This window comes from Bufo bufo, chromosome 1, assembly GCF_905171765.1.
Source record: "Bufo bufo chromosome 1, aBufBuf1.1, whole genome shotgun sequence".
Lineage (NCBI taxonomy): Eukaryota > Metazoa > Chordata > Amphibia > Anura > Bufonidae > Bufo > Bufo bufo.
Window position 1 is genome coordinate 38,131,373 of NC_053389.1, and position 22,546 is coordinate 38,153,918.

The following is a 22,546-nucleotide window of genomic DNA, read 5'->3' on the forward strand; positions in this document are numbered from 1 at the left end:
ACTTCTCCCGATTACGGAGATACCAGATGTGTGACACTTTTTTGCAGCCTAGGTGGGCAAAGGGGCCCATATTCCAAAGAGCACCTTTCGGATTTCACTCGTCATTTTTTACAGAATTTGATTTCAAACTCCTTACCACACATTTGGGCCCCTAGAATGCCAGGGCAGTATAACTACCCCACAAGTGACCCCATTTTGGAAAGAAGAGACCCCAAGGTATTCGCTGATGGGCATAGTGAGTTCATGAAAATTTTTATTTTTTGTCACAAGTTAGTGAAATATGAGATTTTGTATGAAAAAAAAAAAAAAAAAAAAATCATCATTTTCCACTAACTTGTGACAAAAAATAAAAAATTCTAGGAACTTGCCATGCCCCTCACGGAATACCTTGGGGTGTCTTCTTTCCAAAATGGGGTCACTTGTGGGGTAGTTATACTGCCCTGGCATTTTCCAGGGGCCCTAATGTGTGGTAAGTAGGTAAATGACCTGTGAAATCCTAAAGGTACTCTTTGGAATATGGGCCCCTTTGCCCACCTAGGCTGCAAAAAAGTGTCACACATGTGGTATCGCCGTACTCAGGAGAAGGTGGGGAATGTGTTTTGGGGTGTCATTTTACATATACCCTTGCTGGGTGAGAGAAATATCTTGGCAAAAGACAACTTTTCCCATTTTTTTATACAAAGTTGGCATTTGACCAAGATATTTCTCTCACCCAGCATGGGTATATGTAAAATGACACCCCAAAACACATTCCCCACCTTCTCCTGAGTACGGCGATACCAGATGTGTGACACTTTTTTGCAGCCTAGATGCACAAAGGTGCCCAAATTCCTTTTAGGAGGGCATTTTTAGACATTTGGATACCAGACTTCTTCTCACGCTTTGGGGCCCCTAGAATGCCAGGGCAGTATAAATACCCCACATGTGACCCCATTTTGGAAAGAAGACACCCCAAGGTATTCAATGAGGGGCATGGCGAGTTCATAGAAATTTTTTTTTTTTGGCACAAGTTAGCGGAAATTGATATTTTTAATTTTTTTCTCACAAAGTCTCCCGTTCCGCTAACTTGGGACAAAAATTTCAATCTTTCATGGACTCAATATGCCCCTCACGGAATACCTGGGGGTGTCTTCTTTCCGAAATGGGGTCACATGTGGGGTATTTATACTGCCCTGGCATTCTAGGGGCCCTAAAGCGTGAGAAGAAGTCTGGAATATAAATGTCTAAAAAATTTTACGCATTTGGTTTCCGTGAGGGGTATGGTGAGTTCATGTGAGATTTTATTTTTTGACACAAGTTAGTGGAATATGAGACTTTGTAAGAAAAAAATAAAAAAATTCCGCTAACTTGGGCCAAAAAAATGTCTGAATGGAGCCTTACAGAGGGGTGATCAATGACAGGGGGGGGTGATCAATGACAGGGGTGTGATCAATGACAGGGGTGTGATCAATGACAGGGGTGTGATCAATGACAGGGGTGTGATCAATGACAGGGGGGTGATCAGGGAGTCTATATGGGGTGATAACCACAGTCATTGATCACGCCCGTGTAAGGCTTCATTCAGACGTCCGTATGCGTTTTGCGGATCCGATCCATCTATCAGTGGATCCGTAAAAATCATGCGGACGTCTGAATGGAGCTTTACAGGGGGGTAATCAATGACAGGGGGGTAATCAATGACAGGGGGGTGATCAGGGAGTCTACATGCGGTGATCACCACAGTCATTGATCATGCCCCTGTAAGGCTTCATTCAGACGTCCGTATGCGTTTTGCGGATCCGATCCATCTATCAGTGCATCCGTAAAAATCATGCGGACATCTGAATGGAGCTTTACAGGGGGGTAATCAATGACAGGGGGGTAATCAATGACAGGGGGGTGATCAGGGAGTCTATATGGGTTGATCACCACAGTCATTGATCACACCCCTGTAAGGCTTCATTCAGACGTCCGGATGCGTTTTGCGGATCCGATCCATCTATCAGTGCATCCGTAAAAATCATGCGGACATCTGAATGGAGCTTTACAGGGGGGTGATCAGGGAGTCTATATGGGGTGATCACCACAGTCATTGATCATGCCCCTGTAAGGCTTCATTCAGACGTCCGGATGCGTTTTGCGGATCGGATCCATCTATCAGTGCATCCGTACAAATCATGCGGACATCTGAATGGAGCTTTACAGGGGGGTAATCAATGACAGGGGGGTAATCAATGACAGGGGGGTGATCAGGGAGTCTATATGGGTTGATCACCACAGTCATTGATCACGCCCCTGTAAGGCTTCATTCAGACGTCCGGATGCGTTTTGCGGATCCGATCCATCTATCAGTGCATCTGTAAAAATCATGCGGACATCTGAATGGAGCTTTACAGGGGGGTGATCAGGGAGTCTATATGGGGTGATCACCACAGTCATTGATCATGCCCCTGTAAGGCTTCATTCAGACGTCCGGATGCGTTTTGCGGATCGGATCCATCTATCAGTGCATCCGTACAAATCATGCGGACATCTGAATGGAGCTTTACAGGGGGGTGATCAGGGAGTCTATATGGGGTGATCACCACAGTCATTGATCATGCCCCTGTAAGGCTTCATTCAGACGTCCCGGATGCGTTTTGCGGATCGGATCCATCTATCAGTGCATCCGTAAAAATCATGCGGACATCTGAATGGAGCTTTACAGGGGGGTGATCAGGGAGTCTATATGGGGTGATCACCACAGTCATTGATCATGCCCCTGTAAGGCTTCATTCAGACGTCCGGATGCGTTTTGCGGATCCGATCCATCTATCAGTGGATCCGTAAAAATCATGCGGACGTCTGAATGGAGCTTTACAGGGGGGTAATCAATGACAGGGGGGTAATCAATGACAGGGGGGTGATCAGGGAGTCTATATGGGGTGATAACCACAGTCATTGATCATGCCCCTGTAAGGCTTCATTCAGACGTCCGTATGCGTTTTGCGGATCCGATCCATCTATCAGTGGATCCGTAAAAATCATGCGGACATCTGAATGGAGCTTTACAGGGGGGTGATCAATGACAGGGGGGTAATCAATGACAGGGGGGTGATCAGGGAGTCTATATGGGGTGATCAGGGGCTAATAAGGGGTTAATAAGTGACGGGGGGGGGGTGTAGTGTAGTGTAGTGGTGCTTGGTGGTACTTTACTGAGCTACCTGTGTCCTCTGGTGGTCGATCCAAACAAAGGGGACCACCAGAGGAGCAGGTAGCAGGTATATTAGACGCTGTTATCAAAACAGCGTCTAATATACCTGTTAGGGGTTAAAAAAAACACATCTCCAGCCTGCCAGCGAACGATCGCCGCTGGCAGGCTGGAGATCAACTCTCTTACCTTCCGTTCCTGTGAGCGCGCGCGCCTGTGTGCGCGCGTTCACAGGAAATCTCGGCCATCGCGAGATGACGCATATATGCGTGACTCTGCGCAGGGCTGCCACCTCCGGAACGCGATCCTGCGTTAGGCGGTCCGGAGGTGGTTAAAGAGACCTGTCCATGCTCGGAAGCCATCAAACCTGAATGAACTAAAGATGTTTTGTAAAGAGGAATGGTCCAAAATACCTTCAACCAGAGTCCAGACTCTGATTGGAACCTACAGGAAGCGTTTAGAGGCTGTAATTTCTGTAAAAGGAGGATCTACTAAATATTGATTTCATTTATTTTTTTGTGGTGCCCAAATTTATGCACCTGCCTAATTTTGTTTAAACAATTATAGCACACTTTCTGTAAATCCAATAAACTTCATTTCACTTCTCAAATATCACTGTGTGTGTCTCCTATATGATATATTTAAAGAGGACCTTTCACTAGTGTACAAACTAAAAACTAACTATATCTGTGGGCAGAGCGGCGCCCAGGGGTCCCCCTGCACTTACTAGTATGTCTGGGCGCCGCTCCGTTCGCCCGGTATAGGCTCTGGTGTCTGCAGCTCCATCTGTTGTACTGGACTGATTTTTTGTATGAGGCGTGTCCCTTGCTGCAGCGCTGGCCAATCGCAGCCCACAGCTCATAGCCTGGCTATGAGCTGTGCGCTGCGATTGGCCAGCGCTGCAGCAAGGGACACGCCTCATACAAAAAATCAGTCCAGTACAACAGACGGAGCTGCAGACACCGGAGCCTATACCGGGCGAACGGAGCGGCGCCCAGACATACTAGTAAGTGCAGGGGGACCCCTGGGTGCCGCTCTGCCCACAGATATAGTTAGTTTTTAGTTTGTACACTAGTGAAAGGTCCTCTTTAACTGACATTTTTTATCGTAACAACCAACGATTTATACAGGAAAATCATGACGATTAACAAGGTTGCCCAAACTTTCGCATCCCACTGTAATTGGGTCTTTATTTGCTCACTAGACACCCCGGTGATAAATTGTTCCCTCAGGGTCTGGTCTTGATTATCAGCCTCCTTGGGATCTATCTGGATTACAGCCCCTAAAGCCTCCTGAAGTGATAGGGCATAGTCACGGAGGGACTCACCGGACTTCTGTTTCTTGCCAAAGAAGTGCATCTTTATCTCTGAGGCAGTCCTTGTTTCAAAAGTGGCCCTGAGGCGGGTGAATATCTGCTCTAGAGTACTCCGCTCAGCAGCAGGCCAGGATAATACCTCTCTGCGGGCAGCTCCCTCCAGTTGTGCTAGCAGGATTTCCATTTGCTGGTCGGCATTTATGGGGTACAGTTTGAATAATGCCAGCAGCTTTTCTTTAAAGTCTCTTAGGGTATGGGTCTCTCCTTTATAGCGGGGAAACCATGGGGCCCCAAAATAGTAAGGCATGGTAAAGGGCATCATGCTGGGGGCTATAGGATGATTAGGAGCCGCAAGCTCTCCCGGGGCCGGCTGCTCAGGAACTCCCGGTTCTGACATGTTAGCTTATTACGATGTGGCCGCTGGCGACTAAAGGGGCCGGAACAATCCCCTTCCCTCCGGTTACAAGTCCTTACCGGTATCGCCGGGCTTGCGCAGGCCAAATCTCGAGAGACTCCGGACGTCCTGAGTACGCTGTGACGTAGAAGAAGCCGGGCCGCGGCGGTGCGATGATGAAAAGGGGCGGGATCCTCTGTGTCTTTGAAGGGATCCGCCCACGAAGGTCCTCTGCAGCGCGGGAAACTTTACTCCAGGCGGCCGGTGGCCATCTTGGTCACCATTCCCTGACAGCAAGCAGGGTTGTTGACGAGTGAATAAATTGTAATCCACAAACACGATTTTCTTTTCCTGGGGGTAGCGCAACACAGCACAGCGCCTCCGATTCCTCCCAGGCACAATTGTAATCCACCGACTTGGAAATAAAGGGTACAGTCCTTGCAATACGGTGGTGGAATAGTTAAAGCACACAGTTCACACTTCTCTGCACTCCAGAAGCATGCGTATCCTGTTCGTGACGCCAAAAAGAGCGATGCAGTATCCCAGGGGGTCAATAGAACAGTTTTAGGTATGCGGGAAGTCGTAGTGCAGGGCAACCCACTAACCTGGGATTTACTGTCGTCTTCAATCCGGGTCAATACTGGAACAGGCAGTTGATAAATGTCGTGACGCCAGTGCCAATTAAACGGTGACACACCGTGTAGTGATAGGTGGAATAATAGAGCAGTCCAGATATTCATATAACAGGTCAACTTTACTGGATGTATTTATAGTAGGATGAACAGCCAGTGAATACAGTTCCAGAGTTATTCCACACTTCACCATACAATTAACAGTAGTGGTTCAGGCTTTTACTTCCAAAAGGACTAACTTCCAGACAGGCCTCCTAGGATCAGGGATTCCCTCTTATGCTACTTGCAGCAATACCCTCAAGGTCCAGACACCTAAATCCTGGTGATAACCCTTGAGCAAGGACTTGGTAGAGGTCTTTTTCCCTCCTGATGGCAGGCTCTATCTTTGGAGTACCTCAGGTATAATTAACCTGGAAACTGGGTGGGAATGACCCTCCAAACCAGTAGTGCAATCTCTGCACTCTTGACTGAGCTCTGAATCTTCCAGAACTGACTCTAGAAACTTCTGACTATCTTCCTAGCCTAGGCCCTAGCCTATTTATACTCAACTGGGGGCTCCCTCTGCTGGCTGAAATAAGGATTGCCTGCAACAGGCCTAATTGGCTTAAAGGGAAATACACATTACAATCTAGCAGTGTCGGGTAACCTACCCGTATGCTGCACTTGGTCCAACGGAATAAATCAAATGGGGTAGTAGGGACGAAGGATAAACCGCGTCTCAAAACCCTGGTCTCCACTTCTGTGAGGGTACGAGATGACAAGTTAATTACCAACTTATCCTCCGTACATCCTAACGTTTGGGTGGGGGTATGGTATTCCGGTATTTAGATGTACATAAGACTTTTTGATCACTTCTTATCTAGTTTTTTTTTTTTTCAAGAGGGAGGTGAAACAAAAAACACAAAAAACAAAACAGCAGATCAGCCATTTATCTATTTATTTTTTCATTACAGTGTTCGGACATTTTTGGATGCAGCGATACTACTGTTTATTTTTGCATACTTTTTTTTTATACTTCTTAAAAACATTTGGGGTCATTTATTAAGACCGGCATTTTAGACGCTGCTCTTAATAACCCTGCGCTGGCGCTTGATGCGCCTAAGTTATGTAGAGGCGCCGGGCTCTACATAACTTAGGCACTGGCTGTATGACTTGCTTAAATCTACGCCAGCTCCCTTACTGGCGTAGATTTAACCCGTAGAGGACCCGCACTGTACATGTACAGCGCAGGTGGACGTGACTTAAAGGGATTCTGTCATCAGATTTAACCCCTCTAACCTAAACATATGCTCATGTCCAGACTAATAAGAAGAATCCTAAGCTGGCCTTATTAAACCTCACTGGTTTTTATAACCTGTCAATCACTTACTTAAGGTGCGCAAGGGGAGGTCCGTTAATACAGGGTGCCCGGCCGCACCCCTCGCTGTCCGGTGCCCAGCGCCGCCTTCCCTGTCTTTAGCGCCACCTTCCCTGTCTTTAGCGCCACCTCCGCAATCCTCCCCGTCCCTCTGCCAGATCCCGAGCCTGCGCACTAGGCTCAGCCTGATGCGCCCGTGCGGACTCCTGGCAGCGGCTTCGTTGAGCGAAGTGCGCATGCGACGGCCTGATGCGAACTTTGCTCAACGAAGCCGCTGCCAGGAGTCCGCACGGGCGCATCAGGCTGAGCCTAGTGCGCAGAGGCGCGGGATCTGGCAGAGGGACGGGGAGGATTGCGGAGGCGCGCTGAGCTGTAGAAGGCGGCGCTAAAGACATGGAAGGCGGCGCTGGGCACCAGACAGCGAGCGGTGCGGCCGGGCACCCTGTATTAACGGACCTCCCCTTGGGCACCTTAAATAAGTGATTGACAGGTTATAAAAACCAGTTTTTTGGGCAAATAGAGACAAAGTGAAGTTTAATAAGGCCAGCTTAGGATTCTTCTTATTAGTCTGGACATGAGCATATGTTTAGGTTAGAGGGGTTAAATCTGATGACAGAATCCTTTTACGGACCAGCGCCGTACATGTAATGCGGGCTGATCTGGCAGGTGCACGAGCTGCGCCCGCCTGATCAGCGGCACTAACCCGGCAGTCACTGACAGCCGGGTACCTGCTGCATACGCCAGCATCGATGAAAACACCGATGCCAGTGTATTAACCCCTTGTATGGCGCGGTCAAAGCTGACCACGGTTTGCAGAGGGTACGGGTTCCCTCCGCTTACCCATCGGGGTCCCCGCGCTGCAGTGACTGGGACCCCGATGGCAGAGAAGGCAAGCTCGATGCCTTCCATAGGCAGTAGTGCTTGCCTTCTACGGAAGCCTGTGAGATCCAGCCCTTAGACATACAAGCTGACATGCAATGCATTACAATACAGGTTGTATTGTAATGCATTGCAGAGGGGATCAGACCCCAGAAGTTGAGGTCCCAGAGTGGGACAAAAATAAAAAGTAAAAAAAGAGTAAAAAAAGGCTTTTTCATAATAAAAAATTTAAAGTTTCAAGTAAAAAAAAAGCCCCTTTCCCAAAATAAAACACATACAATTGTAAAAAAAATAGAAAAAAACAAAGAAAGAGACATCTTAGGTATTGCCGTGTCCGTAACGACCGGCTCTATAAAAATATCACATGGTCACCTTACATCACAAAAAGTATAATACCAAGCGATCAAAAAGCCATATGCACCCTAAAATAGTACCAATCAAACCATCATCTCATCCCTTAAAAAATTAGCCCCTAAGGGTACTTTCACACTAGCGGCAGGACGGATCCGACATGCTGTTCACCCTGTCGGATCCGTCTTGCCGCTATTTTGCCGTGCCTCCGGACCGCCGTTTCGTCCCCATTGACTATAATAGGGACGGGGCGGAGCTCCGGCGCAGCACGGCGGTGCACGGCAAAAGGCCGCCGGACTAAAGTAGTGCATGTCCGACTTTTTAGTCCGGCGGCCTCTCACCGCAAACTTCCGTGCTGTGCCGGAGCTCCGTTCCCATCCCCATTATAGTCAATGGGGACGGAGCGGCGGTCAGGCGGCACGGCGAAATAGCGGCAGGACGGATCCGAAAGGGTGAACAGCCTGTCGGATCCATCTTGCCGCTAGTGTAAAAGTAGCCTTAATAAGATAATCGCCAAAAAAAAATATGGCTCTCAGAATATGGAGACACTAAAAATATATATATTTTTTTTAAAAAGTAGACATATTTGATATTGTCGTGTCCGCAATAATCTGCTCTTTAACCACCTCCCGACCGCCTAACGCACGGATGCGTCCGGAAGGTGGTTGATTCATTCCTCCTGGACGCATCCGTGCGTCATCTCGCGAGACGCGAGATTTCGGGTATTGCCGGCCCGCGCATGCGCATCGCGGGCCGGCAAAAGTTAAAGAACAATTTCGTCACCAGCCTGCCAGCAACGATCATTGGCTGGCAGGCTGGCGATTTTCAAAAAATCCAATCACAAGCCATATAACAGATCATATTAGTAAATATGATCTGTTATATGGCTTGTCTGCTCCTGTGCTGGTCCTTTTCGTCGGTTGGATCCAGCACAGGAGCAGACTGAACTGTGAGTACACCAAACACTACACCTTAGCCCCAGATCACCCCCCTGCACCCCAATTAACCCTTTGATCACCCCTTTGATCGCCCCTGTCAATCACTAGTGAAAGGAAAAAAAGTGATCAGTGTAAACTGTCACTTTTTTTTTTCCACTAGTATTGGCTGTTAGGTTTTAGGGATAGTTTAGGCCCCTTGGTTAGGTAGTTAGCGTCAGTTAGCGCCCAGCCCACTGCACCGCAGTCACTTTTATTCGCTGATTAGCGTATCGCTAATCAGCATTTGTACTTTTATAGTATCTGTAAGTGATCAAAACTGATCACTGTCAGATCTATACTTGTATTAGTGTCACCTTAGCTCGCCCTCCACCCAAAACGCAGTGTTTGCCCGATCAGGCCTGATCGGTCGCCCACACGTGCGTTCACCCACGCCCGCCCCGCCGCAGTGACAAAAAATTTTTTGTTTTTTGATCACTGCACATTCACTGTACACGCACTGCGGCGATAAAAAAATCAGTTTTGATATTTTTTATCAACCGCAGCGGCCTCCGGTACTTCGCTAGCCTCCCCTTTGTAAGACAGGTTTGCTTTTTTTCTTGGGTAGTCTCAGGGAATACCCCTAAATTTAGTAGTCCAAAATGTCAAACAGGGGGTATTCTTCTGAAGAGGCCTACAGGATTCTGACCCAGTCGGATGAGGAGTGGGAACCCTCATCTGACGAATCTAGCGGGTCAGAATATGAACCTGTGGAAAGCAGTGGCTCTCTGACCCAAAGTTCGGACGAGGAGGCTGAGGTCCCTGATAGCACCAGGCGTACCCGGCCCCGTGTCGCTAGACCACAGGTTACGCAGGATCCGCTTCAAGAGCAGCAGAGTGGGGCTGTCGCTGCCGGATCACGTGGTGAGGCATACACCAGCAGCGCAGCCCTTCCTGGACCTAGTACCAGCACTGCCGTACAACATGGTGAAGTAGCGAGCACCAGAAGGGCAGTTGAAGCTGGTACGGTGGCACGTGCAGTAGTTACCCCGTCGCAGCCACCGCACAGACAGGCCCGTAGAGCCCCTAGAGTCCCTGAGGTGCTGGCAAACCCTGATTGGCAGTCACCAACTTCAGCCGCACCTGTAGTTCCCCCTTTCACCGCCCAGTCTGGAGTTCGGGTTGAGACGGCTCAAATCGGTTCGGCCCTGGGATTTTTTGAGCTGTTCTTGACTGCGGAGCTCTTGGACTTAGTCGTGGCAGAGACAAACCGGTATGCCACACAATTTATAACCGCAAACCCGGGAAGCTTTTATGCCCAGCCTTTCCGGTGGAAACCAGTCCAAGTTTCCGAAATTAAAATTTTTCTGGGCCTTCTCCTCAACATGGGTCTAACTAAAAAGCATGAATTGCGGTCATATTGGTCCACGAACCCAATTCATCACATGCCCATGTTCTCTGCTGCTATGTCCAGGACACGATTTGAGACCATCCTCCGTTTTCTGCATTTTAGCGACAACACCACCTCCCGTCCCAGAGGCCACCCAGCTTTTGACCGGCTCCACAAAATTCGGCCCCTCATAGACCATTTCAACCAGAAATTTGCAGATTTGTATACCCCCGAGCAAAACATCTGCATAGACGAGTCCCTAATACATTTTACCGGGCGCCTTGGCTTCAAACAATACATCCCAAGCAAGCGTGCCCGGTATGGGGTCAAATTGTATAAGCTCTGTGAAAGGGCCACAGGCTATACCCACAAATTTCGTGTCTATGAGGGAAAAGATCAGACCCTGGAGCCGGTCGGTTGCCCTGACTACCTGGGGAGCAGTGGGAAGACAGTCTGGGACTTGGTGTCACCCTTATTCGGCAAGGGGTACCATCTTTATGTGGACAATTTCTACACAAGTGTGGCCCTCTTTAGGCATTTGTTTCTAGAACGGATTTGCGCCTGTGGCACCGTGCGACCTAGTCGCCGGGGCTTCCCCCAACGGCTTGTTACCACCCGTCTTGCAAGGGGGGAGAGGGCTGCCTTGTGTAATGAAGAACTGCTCGCGGTGAAATGGAGAGACAAGCGTGACGTTTACATGCTCTCCTCCATTCACGCAGACACGACAATCCAAATTGAGCGAGCAACCCGTGTCATTGAAAAGCCCCTCTCAGTCCACGACTATAATTTGCTCATGGGAGGGGTGGACTTCAATGACCAGATGTTGTCTCCGTATTTAGTTTCCCGCAGAACCAGACGCTGGTATAAGAAGGTGTCTGTATATTTGATTCAATTGGCGCTGTATAATAGTTTTGTTCTCTACAGTAAGGCTGGGAGAACACGATCCTTCCTCAAATTCCAGGAAGAGATCATCGAGAACCTCCTGTATCCAGAAGGTTCCGTGGCCCCATCCACCAGTGTAGTTAGCCGTCTACACGAGCGACATTTCCCCAATGTCGTTGCTGGTACCTCAATCCAACCGTCACCCCGAAAAAGATGTCGTGTCTGTAGCAGGAGTGGAATAAGGCGTGACACCCGCTATTTCTGTCCTGACTGCCCTGACCACCCTGCCCTATGCTTAGGAGAGTGTTTCCGGAAGTACCACACACAGGTACACCTAGCATAGGGATCACATCTCACCAGGACAGGCACACAGGGCTATTAGGGCCCATTCACTCACAGCTGCTGCAAACGTCTCCTTTCACATGGGACAAAGTGCATAACGTACTTCGCCACATCTTTGGGCGATTTGCGCTTTGCACATTGACCCATGGGGAAGGAGAGGTTTGTTCTATAAAGGTAAAAAAAAAACAAAAAAAAAAAAAACACCAGTAAGCAAAAAGGTTAATGTTCAGTTCAAAAAGTTAAAGTTTCTATGTTCTCTTCCAAAGTTAATAAAATTATTGTGTTGCGGCCTGGTTTTTTCTCTTTTTTTTTTTTTTTTTTACCTTCCAGGTGGACCAACCGATCGACTAGCTGCAGCACTGATGTGCATTCGGACAGAAGCATTGCGCTGCTGTCAGATTACACGCAAGTCGGTGTATGCGGCGCTGCAAGACGAGATTTCTCCTCTGCAGTAAAAGATACGTTTGCCGAGGCATATGAGCTGAGGAGGTGGCGGTGTTCATATACTTTGGCAAACACTTTGTATATATAAAAAAAAAAATCCCGGCAATGATTTATTCATCCACATCGATTGATGTGAATGGAGAAATCGGGTTTGCCAGGGCATACGAGCTAAGTGGGCATGGATGTTGGGCGGAGCTCCTATGTCCTGGCAGACGCCTTTCCCCTCCTTTTTCTTTTTTTGGCAGAGATTTTTTCATCCACATTGATCGATGCGAATGAAGAAATCTGTGCTGTTCATTTTTTTCTTTCAGCCCAGCGGCTGAACGGAAAAAAAAAATCTCATTACCTGTATGCTCAATATAAGGAGAATAGCAGAAACTCCTAATGCTGGGCATACATGTAATGATTGCGGAGACCCTCAAATGCCAGGGCAGTACAAACACCCCACAAATAACACCATTTTGGAAAGAAGACACCCCAAGGTATTCGCTGAGGGGCATATTGAGTCCATGAAAGATTGAAATTTTTGTCCCAAGTTAGCGGAAAGGGAGACTTTGTGAGAACAAAATCCAAAAAATCAATTTCCGCTAACTTGTGCCAAAATTTTTTTTTTTCAATGAACTCGCCATGCCCCTCATTGAATACCTTGGGGTGTCTTCTTTCCAAAATGGGGTCACATGTGGGGTATTTATACTGCCCTGGCATTTTAGGGGCCCCAAAGCGTGAGAAGAAGTCTGGTATCCAAATGTCTAAAAATGCCCTCCTAAAAGGAATTTGGGCCCCTTTGCCCACCTAGGCTGCAAAAAAGTGTCACACATATGGTATCTCCGTATTCAGCAGAAGTTGGGGAATATGTTTTGGGGTGTCATTTTACATATACACATGCTGGGTGAGATAAATATCTTGGTCAAATGCCAACTTTGTATAAAAAAAATGGGAAAAGTTGTCTTTTGCCAAGATATTTCTCTCACCCAGCATGGGTATATGTAAAATGACACCCCAAAACACATTCCCCACCTTCTCCTGAGTACGGAGATACCAGATGTGTGACACTTTTTTGCAGCCTAGGTGGGCAAAGGGGCCCACATTCCAAAGAGCACCTTTCAGATTTCACAGGTCATTTACCTACTTACCAGACATTAGGGCCCCTGGAAAATGCCAGGGCAGTATAACTACCCCACAAGTGACCCCATTTTGGAAAGAAGACACCCCAAGGTATTCCGTGAGGGGCATGGCAAGTTCCTAGAATTTTTTATTTTTTGTCACAAGTTAGTGGAAAATGATGATTTTTTTTTTTTTTTTTTTTTCATACAAAGTCTCCTATTCCACTAACTTGTGACAAAAAAAAAAAAATTCCATGAACTCACTATGCCCATCAGCGAATACCTTGGGGTCTCTTCTTTCCAAAATGGGGTCACTTGTGGGGTAGTTATACTGCCCTGGCATTCTAGGGGCCCAAATGTGTGGTAAGGAGTTTGAAATCAAATTCTGTAAAAAATGACGAGTGAAATCCGAAAGGTGCTCTTTGGAATATGGGCCCCTTTGCCCACCTAGGCTGCAAAAAAGTGTCACACATCTGGTATCTCCGTACTCAGGAGAAGGTGGGGAATGTGTTTTGGGGTGTCATTTTATATATACCCATGCTGGGTGAGAGAAATATCTTGGCAAAAGACAACTTTTCCCATTTTTTTATACAAAGTTGGCATTTGACCAAGATATTTATCTCACCCAGCATGGGTATATGTAAAATGACACCCCAAAACACATTCCTCAACTTCTCCTGAGTACGGGGATACCAGATGTGTGACACTTTTTTGCAGCCTAGGTGGGCAAAGGGGCCCATATTCCAAAGAGCACCTTTCGGATTTCACAGGTCATTTTTCACTGAATTTGATTTCAAACTCCTTACCACACATTTGGGCCCCTAGAATGCCAGGGCAGTATAACTACCCCACAAGTGACCCCATTTTGGAAAGAAGAGACCCCAAGGTATTCGCTGATGGGCATAGTGAGTTCATGGAAGTTTTTATTTTTTGTCACAAGTTAGTGGAATATGAGACTTTGTATGAAAAAAAAAAAAAAAAAAAAAATCATCATTTTCCACTAACTTGTGACAAAAAATAAAAAATTCTAGGAACTCGCCATGCCCCTCACGGAATACCTTGGGGTGTCTTCTTTCCAAAATGGGGTCACTTGTGGGGTAGTTATACTGCCCTGGCATTCTAGGGGCCCAAATGTGTGGTAAGGAGTTTGAAATCAAATTCAGTAAAAAATGACGAGTGAAATCCGAAAGGTGCTCTTTGGAATATGGGCCCCTTTGCCCACCTAGGCTGCAAAAAAGTGTCACACATCTGGTATCTCCGTACTCAGGAGAAGGTGGGGAATGTGTTTTGGGGTGTCATTTTATATATACCCATGCTGGGTGAGAGAAATATCTTGGCAAAAGACAACTTTTCCCATTTTTTTATACAAAGTTGTCATTTGACCAAGATATTTATCTCACCCAGCATGGGTATATGTAAAAAGACACCCCAAAACACATTCCTCAACTTCTCCTGAGTACGGGGATACCAGATGTGTGACACTTTTTTGCAGCCTAGGTGGGCAAAGGGGCCCATATTCCAAAGAGCACCTTTCGGATTTCACAGGTCATTTTTCACTGAATTTGATTTCAAACTCCTTACCACACATTTGGGCCCCTAGAATGCCAGGGCAGTATAACTACCCCACAAGTGACCCCATTTTGGAAAGAAGAGACCCCAAGGTATTCGCTGATGGGCATAGTGAGTTCATGGAAGTTTTTATTTTTTGTCACAAGTTAGTGGAATATGAGACTTTGTATGAAAAAAAAAAAAAAAAAAAAAATCATCATTTTCCACTAACTTGTGACAAAAAATAAAAAATTCTAGGAACTCGCCATGCCCCTCACGGAATACCTTGGGGTGTCTTCTTTCCAAAATGGGGTCACTTGTGGGGTAGTTATACTGCCCTGGCATTCTAGGGGCCCAAATGTGTGGTAAGGAGTTTGAAATCAAATTCAGTAAAAAATGACGAGTGAAATCCGAAAGGTGCTCTTTGGAATATGGGCCCCTTTGCCCACCTAGGCTGCAAAAAAGTGTCACACATCTGGTATCTCCGTACTCAGGAGAAGGTGGGGAATGTGTTTTGGGGTGTCATTTTATATATACCCATGCTGGGTGAGAGAAATATCTTGGCAAAAGACAACTTTTCCCATTTTTTTATACAAAGTTGTCATTTGACCAAGATATTTATCTCACCCAGCATGGGTATATGTAAAATGACACCCCAAAACACATTCCTCAACTTCTCCTGAGTACGGGGATACCAGATGTGTGACACTTTTTTGCAGCCTAGGTGGGCAAAGGGGCCCATATTCCAAAGAGCACCTTTCGGATTTCACAGGTCATTTTTCACTGAATTTGATTTCAAACTCCTTACCACACATTTGGGCCCCTAGAATGCCAGGGCAGTATAACTACCCCACAAGTGACCCCATTTTGGAAAGAAGAGACCCCAAGGTATTCGCTGATGGGCATAGTGAGTTCATAGAACTTTTTATTTTTTGTCACAAGTTAGTGGAATATGAGACTTTGTAAGAAAAAAAAAAAAAAAAAAAAAATCATCATTTTCCGCTAACTTGTGACAAAAAATAAAAAGTTCTATGAACTCACTATGCCCATCAGCGAATACCTTAGGGTGTGTACTTTCCGAAATGGGGTCATTTGTGGGGTGTTTGTACTGTCTGGCCATTGTAGAACCTCAGGAAACATGACAGGTGCTCAGAAAGTCAGAGCTGCTTCAAAAAGCGGAAATTCACATTTTTGTACCATAGTTTGTAAACGCTATAACTTTTACCCAAACCATTTTTTTTCTACCCAAACATTTTTTTTTTATCAAAGACATGTAGAACTATAAATTTAGAGCAAAATTTCTATATGGATGTCGTTTTTTTTGCAAAATTTTACAACTGAAAGTGAAAAATGTCATTTTTTTGCAAAAAAATCGTTAAATTTCGATTAATAACAAAAAAAGTAAAAATGTCAGCAGCAATGAAATACCACCAAATGAAAGCTCTATTAGTGAGAAGAAAAGGAGGTAAAATTCATTTGGGTGGTAAGTTGCATGACCGAGCAATAAACGGTGAAAGTAGTGTAGGTCAGAAGTGTAAAAAGTGGCCTGGTCTTTCAGGGTGTTTAAGCACTGGGGGCTGAGGTGGTTAAAAATAACACATGATCTAACCTGTCAGATGAACATTGCCGCGGCCAGAACAGCCAATTATTTGTTACCTTACCTCACAAAAAGAGTAATATAAAGCAATTAAAAATCATATGTACCCCAAAATAGTACCAAAACACTGCCACCATATCCCGTAGTTTCCAAAATGGGGTCTCTTTTTTGGAGTTTCTACTTTAGGGGTGCATCAGGGGGTCCTCAAATGTGAAATGGCAGCTTAAAATTATCCTAGCGAAATCTGCCCATCAAAAGGCAGGGAAAAGTTGCAGATTTGACCCCAAATCCCCTTTGCAACAGAATCTGCGACAAAATTACGCAAAAAAAGTGGCATACTTTGCATCATAAATGACCCCCATTATTTTTAAAACTTAAATTTTAGTTCCCTTAAGGAAATTGAGCATGCCATCCTTTGATCACTTATCCCAGGGATGGGCAAACTGCAGCTCTCCAGCTGTTGCAAAACTACAACTCACAGCATGCCCAGTCTGCCTACAGCTATCAGCCTACAGCAGGGCATGACGGGATTTGTAGTTTTACAAAAGCTGGAGAGCCGCAGTTTGCCCATCCCTGGCTTATACCATACACTACAATAGTATGCTATTTCAGTCTATGGGATTTTCTTTTTTACTGACTTCCTATTAACAGTTTAGCTATGGCAGGCCTGGGAGCTTTCAGGAGGCCCCAGGCTGCCATACCAAATGTTCGGAACCCTGCAATTTCGCCTCGGGGGGTCCAATCAGATGTCATGGTGGCAGTTGACTGCGACATTTCAGGGGTTAGTTATAATATCCAAATTAATAAAAAAATATATAAATTTAATAATGAATCATTTATTGTATTACTATTATGTCATACAAATGTATATGATAAAAATGAAATGGAATAAAAATATTACCAAAAATTGTAATTGGATAAAAAAGAGAAAAAAAGATAAATTTGCCTCAAGAAAAACTGACCTAATAAACCACGGAGGGGAAATAGTTTGGAAAGTAATTTACATTGTCACATTGCTTCCGCATTGCAGATGACTATTCTCTGAAAAAATGGGGCCTCATCTGTGCGCTCATACTATGCATCATTGGGATCCTTGTACTGTTCAGTAAGTAGCACATTGATGTAGATCCCTGAGGAAGTAATGCGATCCGACTTGTATTAAAAAGGTTAAAAAAAATCTCTTAAATTCCTTCCTGCAGGTGGAAGATGTCGAGGAAGCTCCTGCAGAAAGCGACAAAAACAGTGAGTTCTTATTTTTAGCAAATGTTTGTGTGAGAAGAGAAAATGAGAGCAAATTCCACCAGGGTTTGGGATATCTGATTTCATCTGCTTCTTCAGTCTGAAATGAGGTTTAGTATATTACACTTCACTCTATTCTGCTGGTGCAGTCACTGTGTACATACATTACATTACTTATCCTGTACTGATCCTGAGTTACATCCTGTATTATACTCCAGAGCTGCACTCACTATTCTGCTGGTGGAGTCACTGTGTACATATGTACATTACATTACTTATCCTGTACTGATCCTGAGTTACATCCTGTATTATACTCCAGAGCTGCACTCACTATTCTGCTGGTGGAGTCACTGTATACATACATTACATTACTTATCCTGTACTGATCCTGGGTTACATCCTGTATTATACTCCAGAGCTGCACTCACTATTCTGCTGGTGGAGTCACTGTGTACATACATTACATTACTTATCCTGTACTGATCCTGAGTTACATCCTGTATTATACTCCAGAGCTGCACTCACTATTCTGCTGGTGGAGTCACTGTATACATACATTACATTACTTATCCTGTACTGATCCTGGGTTACATCCTGTATTATACTCCAGAGCTGCACTCACTATTCTGCTGGTGGAGTCACTGTGTACATACATTACATTACTTATCCTGTACTGATCCTGAGTTACATCCTGTATTATACTCCAGAGCTGCACTCACTATTCTGCTAGTGGAGTCACTGTGTACATACATTACATATCCTGTACTGATCCTGAATTATATCCTGTATTATACTCCAGAGCTGCACTCACTATTCTGCTGGTGGAGTCACTGTGTACATACATTACATTACTTATTCTGTACTGATCCTGAGTTACATTCCTGTATTATACTCCAGAGCTGCACTCATATTCTGCTGGTGGAGTCACTGTATACATACATTACATTACTTATCCTGTACTGATCCTGGGTTACATCCTGTATTATACTCTAGAGCAGCACTCACTATTCTGCTGGTGCAGTCACTGTGTACATACATTACATATCCTGTACTGATCCTGAATTATATCCTGTATTATACTCCAGAGCTGCACTCACTATTCTGCTGGTGGAGTCACTGTGTACATACATTACATTACTTATTCTGTACTGATCCTGAGTTACATTCCTGTATTATACTCCAGAGCTGCACTCACTATTCTGCTGGTGGAGTCACTGTGTACATATGTACATTACATTACTTATCCTGTACTGATCCTGAGTTACATCCTGTATTATACTCCAGAGCTGCACTCACTATTCTGCTGGTGGAGTCACTGTATACATACATTACATTACTTATCCTGTACTGATCCTGGGTTACATCCTGTATTATACTCCAGAGCTACACTCACTATTCTGCTGGTGGAGTCACTGTGTACATACATTACATTACTTATCCTGTACTGATCCTGAGTTACATCCTGTATTATACTCCAGAGCTGCACTCACTATTCTGCTGGTGGAGTCACTGTGTACATACATTACATATCCTGTACTGATCCTGAATTATATCCTGTATTATACTCCAGAGCTGCACTCACTATTCTGCTGGTGGAGTCACTGTGTACATACATTACATTACTTATTCTGTACTGATCCTGAGTTACATTCCTGTATTATACTCCAGAGCTGCACTCATATTCTGCTGGTGGAGTCACTGTATACATACATTACATTACTTATCCTGTACTGATCCTGGGTTACATCCTGTATTATACTCCAGAGCAGCACTCACTATTCTGCTGGTGCAGTCACTGTGTACATACATTACATATCCTGTACTGATCCTGAATTATATCCTGTATTATACTCCAGAGCTGCACTCACTATTCTGCTGGTGGAGTCACTGTGTACATACATTACATTACTTATTCTGTACTGATCCTGAGTTACATTCCTGTATTATACTCCAGAGCTGCACTCATATTCTGCTGGTGGAGTCACTGTATACATACATTACATTACTTATCCTGTACTGATCGTGGGTTACATCCTGTATTATACTCCAGAGCTGCACTCACTATTCTGCTGGTGGAGTCACTGTGTACATACATTACATTACTTATCCTGTACTGATCCTGAATTATATCCTGTATTATACTCCAGAGCTGCACTCACTATTCTGCTGGTGGAGTCACTGTGTACATACATTACATTACTTATTCTGTACTGATCCTGAGTTACCTCCTGTATTATACTCCAGAGCTGCACTCACTATTCTGCTGGCGGAGACACTGTGTACATACATTACATTACTTATCCTGTACTGATCCTGAGTTACATCCTGCATTATACTCCAGAGCTGCACTCACTATTCTGCTGGTGGAGTCACTGTGTACACACATTACATTACATATCCTGTACTGATCCTGAGTTACATCCTGTATTATACTCCAGAGCTGCACTCACTACTCTGCTGGTGGAGTCACTGTGTACATACATTACATATCCTGTACTGATCCTGAGTTACATCCTGTATTATACTCCAGAGCTGCACTCACTATTCTGCTGGTGGAGTCACTGTGTACATACATTACATTACTTATTCTGTACTGATCCTGAGTTACATCCTGTATTATACTCCAGAGCTGCACTCATATTCTGCTGGTGGAGTCACTGTATACATACATTACATTACTTATCCTGTACTGATCCTGAGTTACCTCCTGTATTATACTCCAGAGCTGCACTCACTATTCTGCTGGTGGTGTCACTGTGTACATACATTACATTACATATCCTGTACTGATCCTGAGTTACATCCTGTATTATACTCCAGAGCTGCACTCACTACTCTGCTGGTGGAGTCACTGTGTACATACATTACTTATCCTGTACTGATCCTGAGTTGCATCCTGTATTATACTCCAGAGCTGCACTCACTATTCTGCTGGTGCAGTCACTGTGTCCATACATTACATTACTTATCCTGTACTGATCCTGAGTTACATCCTGTATTATACTCCAGAGCTGCACTCACTATTCTGCTGGTGGAGTCACTGTGTACATACATTACATTACTTATCCTGTACTGATCCTGAGTTACATCCTGTATTATACTCCAGAGCTGCACTCACTATTCTGCTGGTGCAGTCACTGTGTACATACATTACTTATCCTGTACTGATCCTGAGTTACATCCTGTATTATACTCCAAAGCTGCACTCACTATTCTGCTGGTGCAGTCACTTTGTACATACATTACATTACTTATCCTGTACTGATCCTGAGCTACATCCTGTATTATACTCCAGAGCTGCACTCACTATTCTGCTGGTGGAGTCACTGTGTACATACATTACATTACTTATCCTGTACTGATCCTGAGTTACATCCTGTATTATACTCCAGAGCTGCACTCACTACTCTGCTGGTGGAGTCACTGTGTACATACATTACAATACTTATCCTGTACTGATCCTGAGTTACATCCTGTATTATACTCCAGAGCTGCACTCACTATTCTGCTGGTGCAGTCACTGTGTGCATACATTACATTACTTATCCTGTACTGATCCTGAGTTACATCCTGCATTATACTCCAGAGCTGCACTCACTATTCTGCTGGTGCAGTCACTGTGTACATACATTACTTATCCTGTACTGATCCTGAGTTACATCCTGCATTATACTCCAGAGCTGCACTCACTATTCTGCTGGTGGAGTCACTGTGTACATACATTACATTACTTATCCTGTACTGATCCTGAGTTACATCCTGTATTATACTCCAGAGCTGCACTCACTATTCTGCTGCTGGAGTCACTGTGTACATACATTACATTACTTATCCTGTACTGATCCTGAGTTACATTTTGTATTATACTCCAGAGCTGCACTCATTCTTCTCTTTCAATCCATAATATTTACTGATATTCTCCAAAAATGTATTTGTTTTCAGGAGATACAATGTATCAGGGATCTGAGCAGCCTTTGAGTGATAACCCCGGCTGGATGAGACGACACCACATGTCTTATGTAGGAGGAACAAAACATTTACTGTAAATCACTGCCGTTCTGTTCTGTTGTTTTTTCCTGGACTGTACAATAAAATGACATTTATTCCATATAATTGACTCTGATTGTCCTACAGCGCCACCTACTGTTCTTCAGCGGGTTTACAGGGCAACATCTGTGATCTGTAACTTTCCTGATGTTGTGAAACTACAACTCCCAGCATCTCCTGACAGCCGCAGGCATCAGGGCCCAGAAACTTCAAGTTCTGAGTGTTTATTTATGTGAAGGCTTCACAGGCGACATAACTTTGTACAGGGCATGTCTGAAAATGAAGTTAATTATTGGATACATTGACCGGTATGGTATTCTAGAACAGTACCCCCTCCCTTTTTTTTGAGGTTCCTCTCTTTCTCCTTGTAAATCAGCTCTGTATGCTAAAGCAGTGCTGCAGTGTAAAGCATGGAGCAGGCTAGATCTGCAGTAATCTGAGCCTCTCAGGCTACAAGAGAATCAAATGGAGCAAAGCTAGACACGTTATTAATCCTAGCCTAGGGTATGTTCCACCATTGTGTTGCTATTGAAGGGGTACATGATACATTATTCGCATATGTAAATCAGCCCATGGGCGGGGCTTAATTGTGTTATAGCAAATAGAGCGCATATGTTCCATTATTATTATAGAACATTTCTTAAAGGGACACACACAGACAGCACTTGTATTTATTCTGTCATTTTGTAAATTAGTTTTTTTATTTTTTCCAACGCGTTTTAGAGCTTCCCAATGAAACGCTATTATAGCTAGCCCCACAACTGGTGACATCACAAATGCAGTAAAACTGAAATATGTTTAAAAAAAAAAGTGGGTGGCGAGTAGTGTCAGGATTCAGCCACTAGATGGTGCTGTGGCATCACTAATAGGACACTAGTCGGAGAGGCCTCGCAGGGGAGCAGCTATAACTACCAGGTATCTGAAAAACAGCCTGTGACCAGAG

General features: G+C 44.9%; 1 protein-coding gene across 3 annotated transcripts in view; it reads left to right on the top strand.

The window, feature by feature from the left end:
* The window catches only part of LOC120993629 (FXYD domain-containing ion transport regulator 5-like), an 81,208-nt gene extending 59,542 nt beyond the window's left edge, over positions 1-21,666 (top strand). For all 3 annotated transcript variants that reach the window (XM_040422108.1, XM_040422114.1, XM_040422121.1), the window contains 3 exons: positions 17,348-17,422; positions 17,517-17,559; positions 21,499-21,666. In XM_040422108.1, the coding sequence (XP_040278042.1) occupies positions 17,348-17,422; positions 17,517-17,559; positions 21,499-21,523 (143 nt within the window). In that variant the 3' untranslated portion in view covers positions 21,524-21,666. The remainder of the gene's footprint in view (positions 1-17,347; positions 17,423-17,516; positions 17,560-21,498) is intronic.
* The last annotated feature ends 880 nt before the right edge of the window (positions 21,667-22,546 follow it).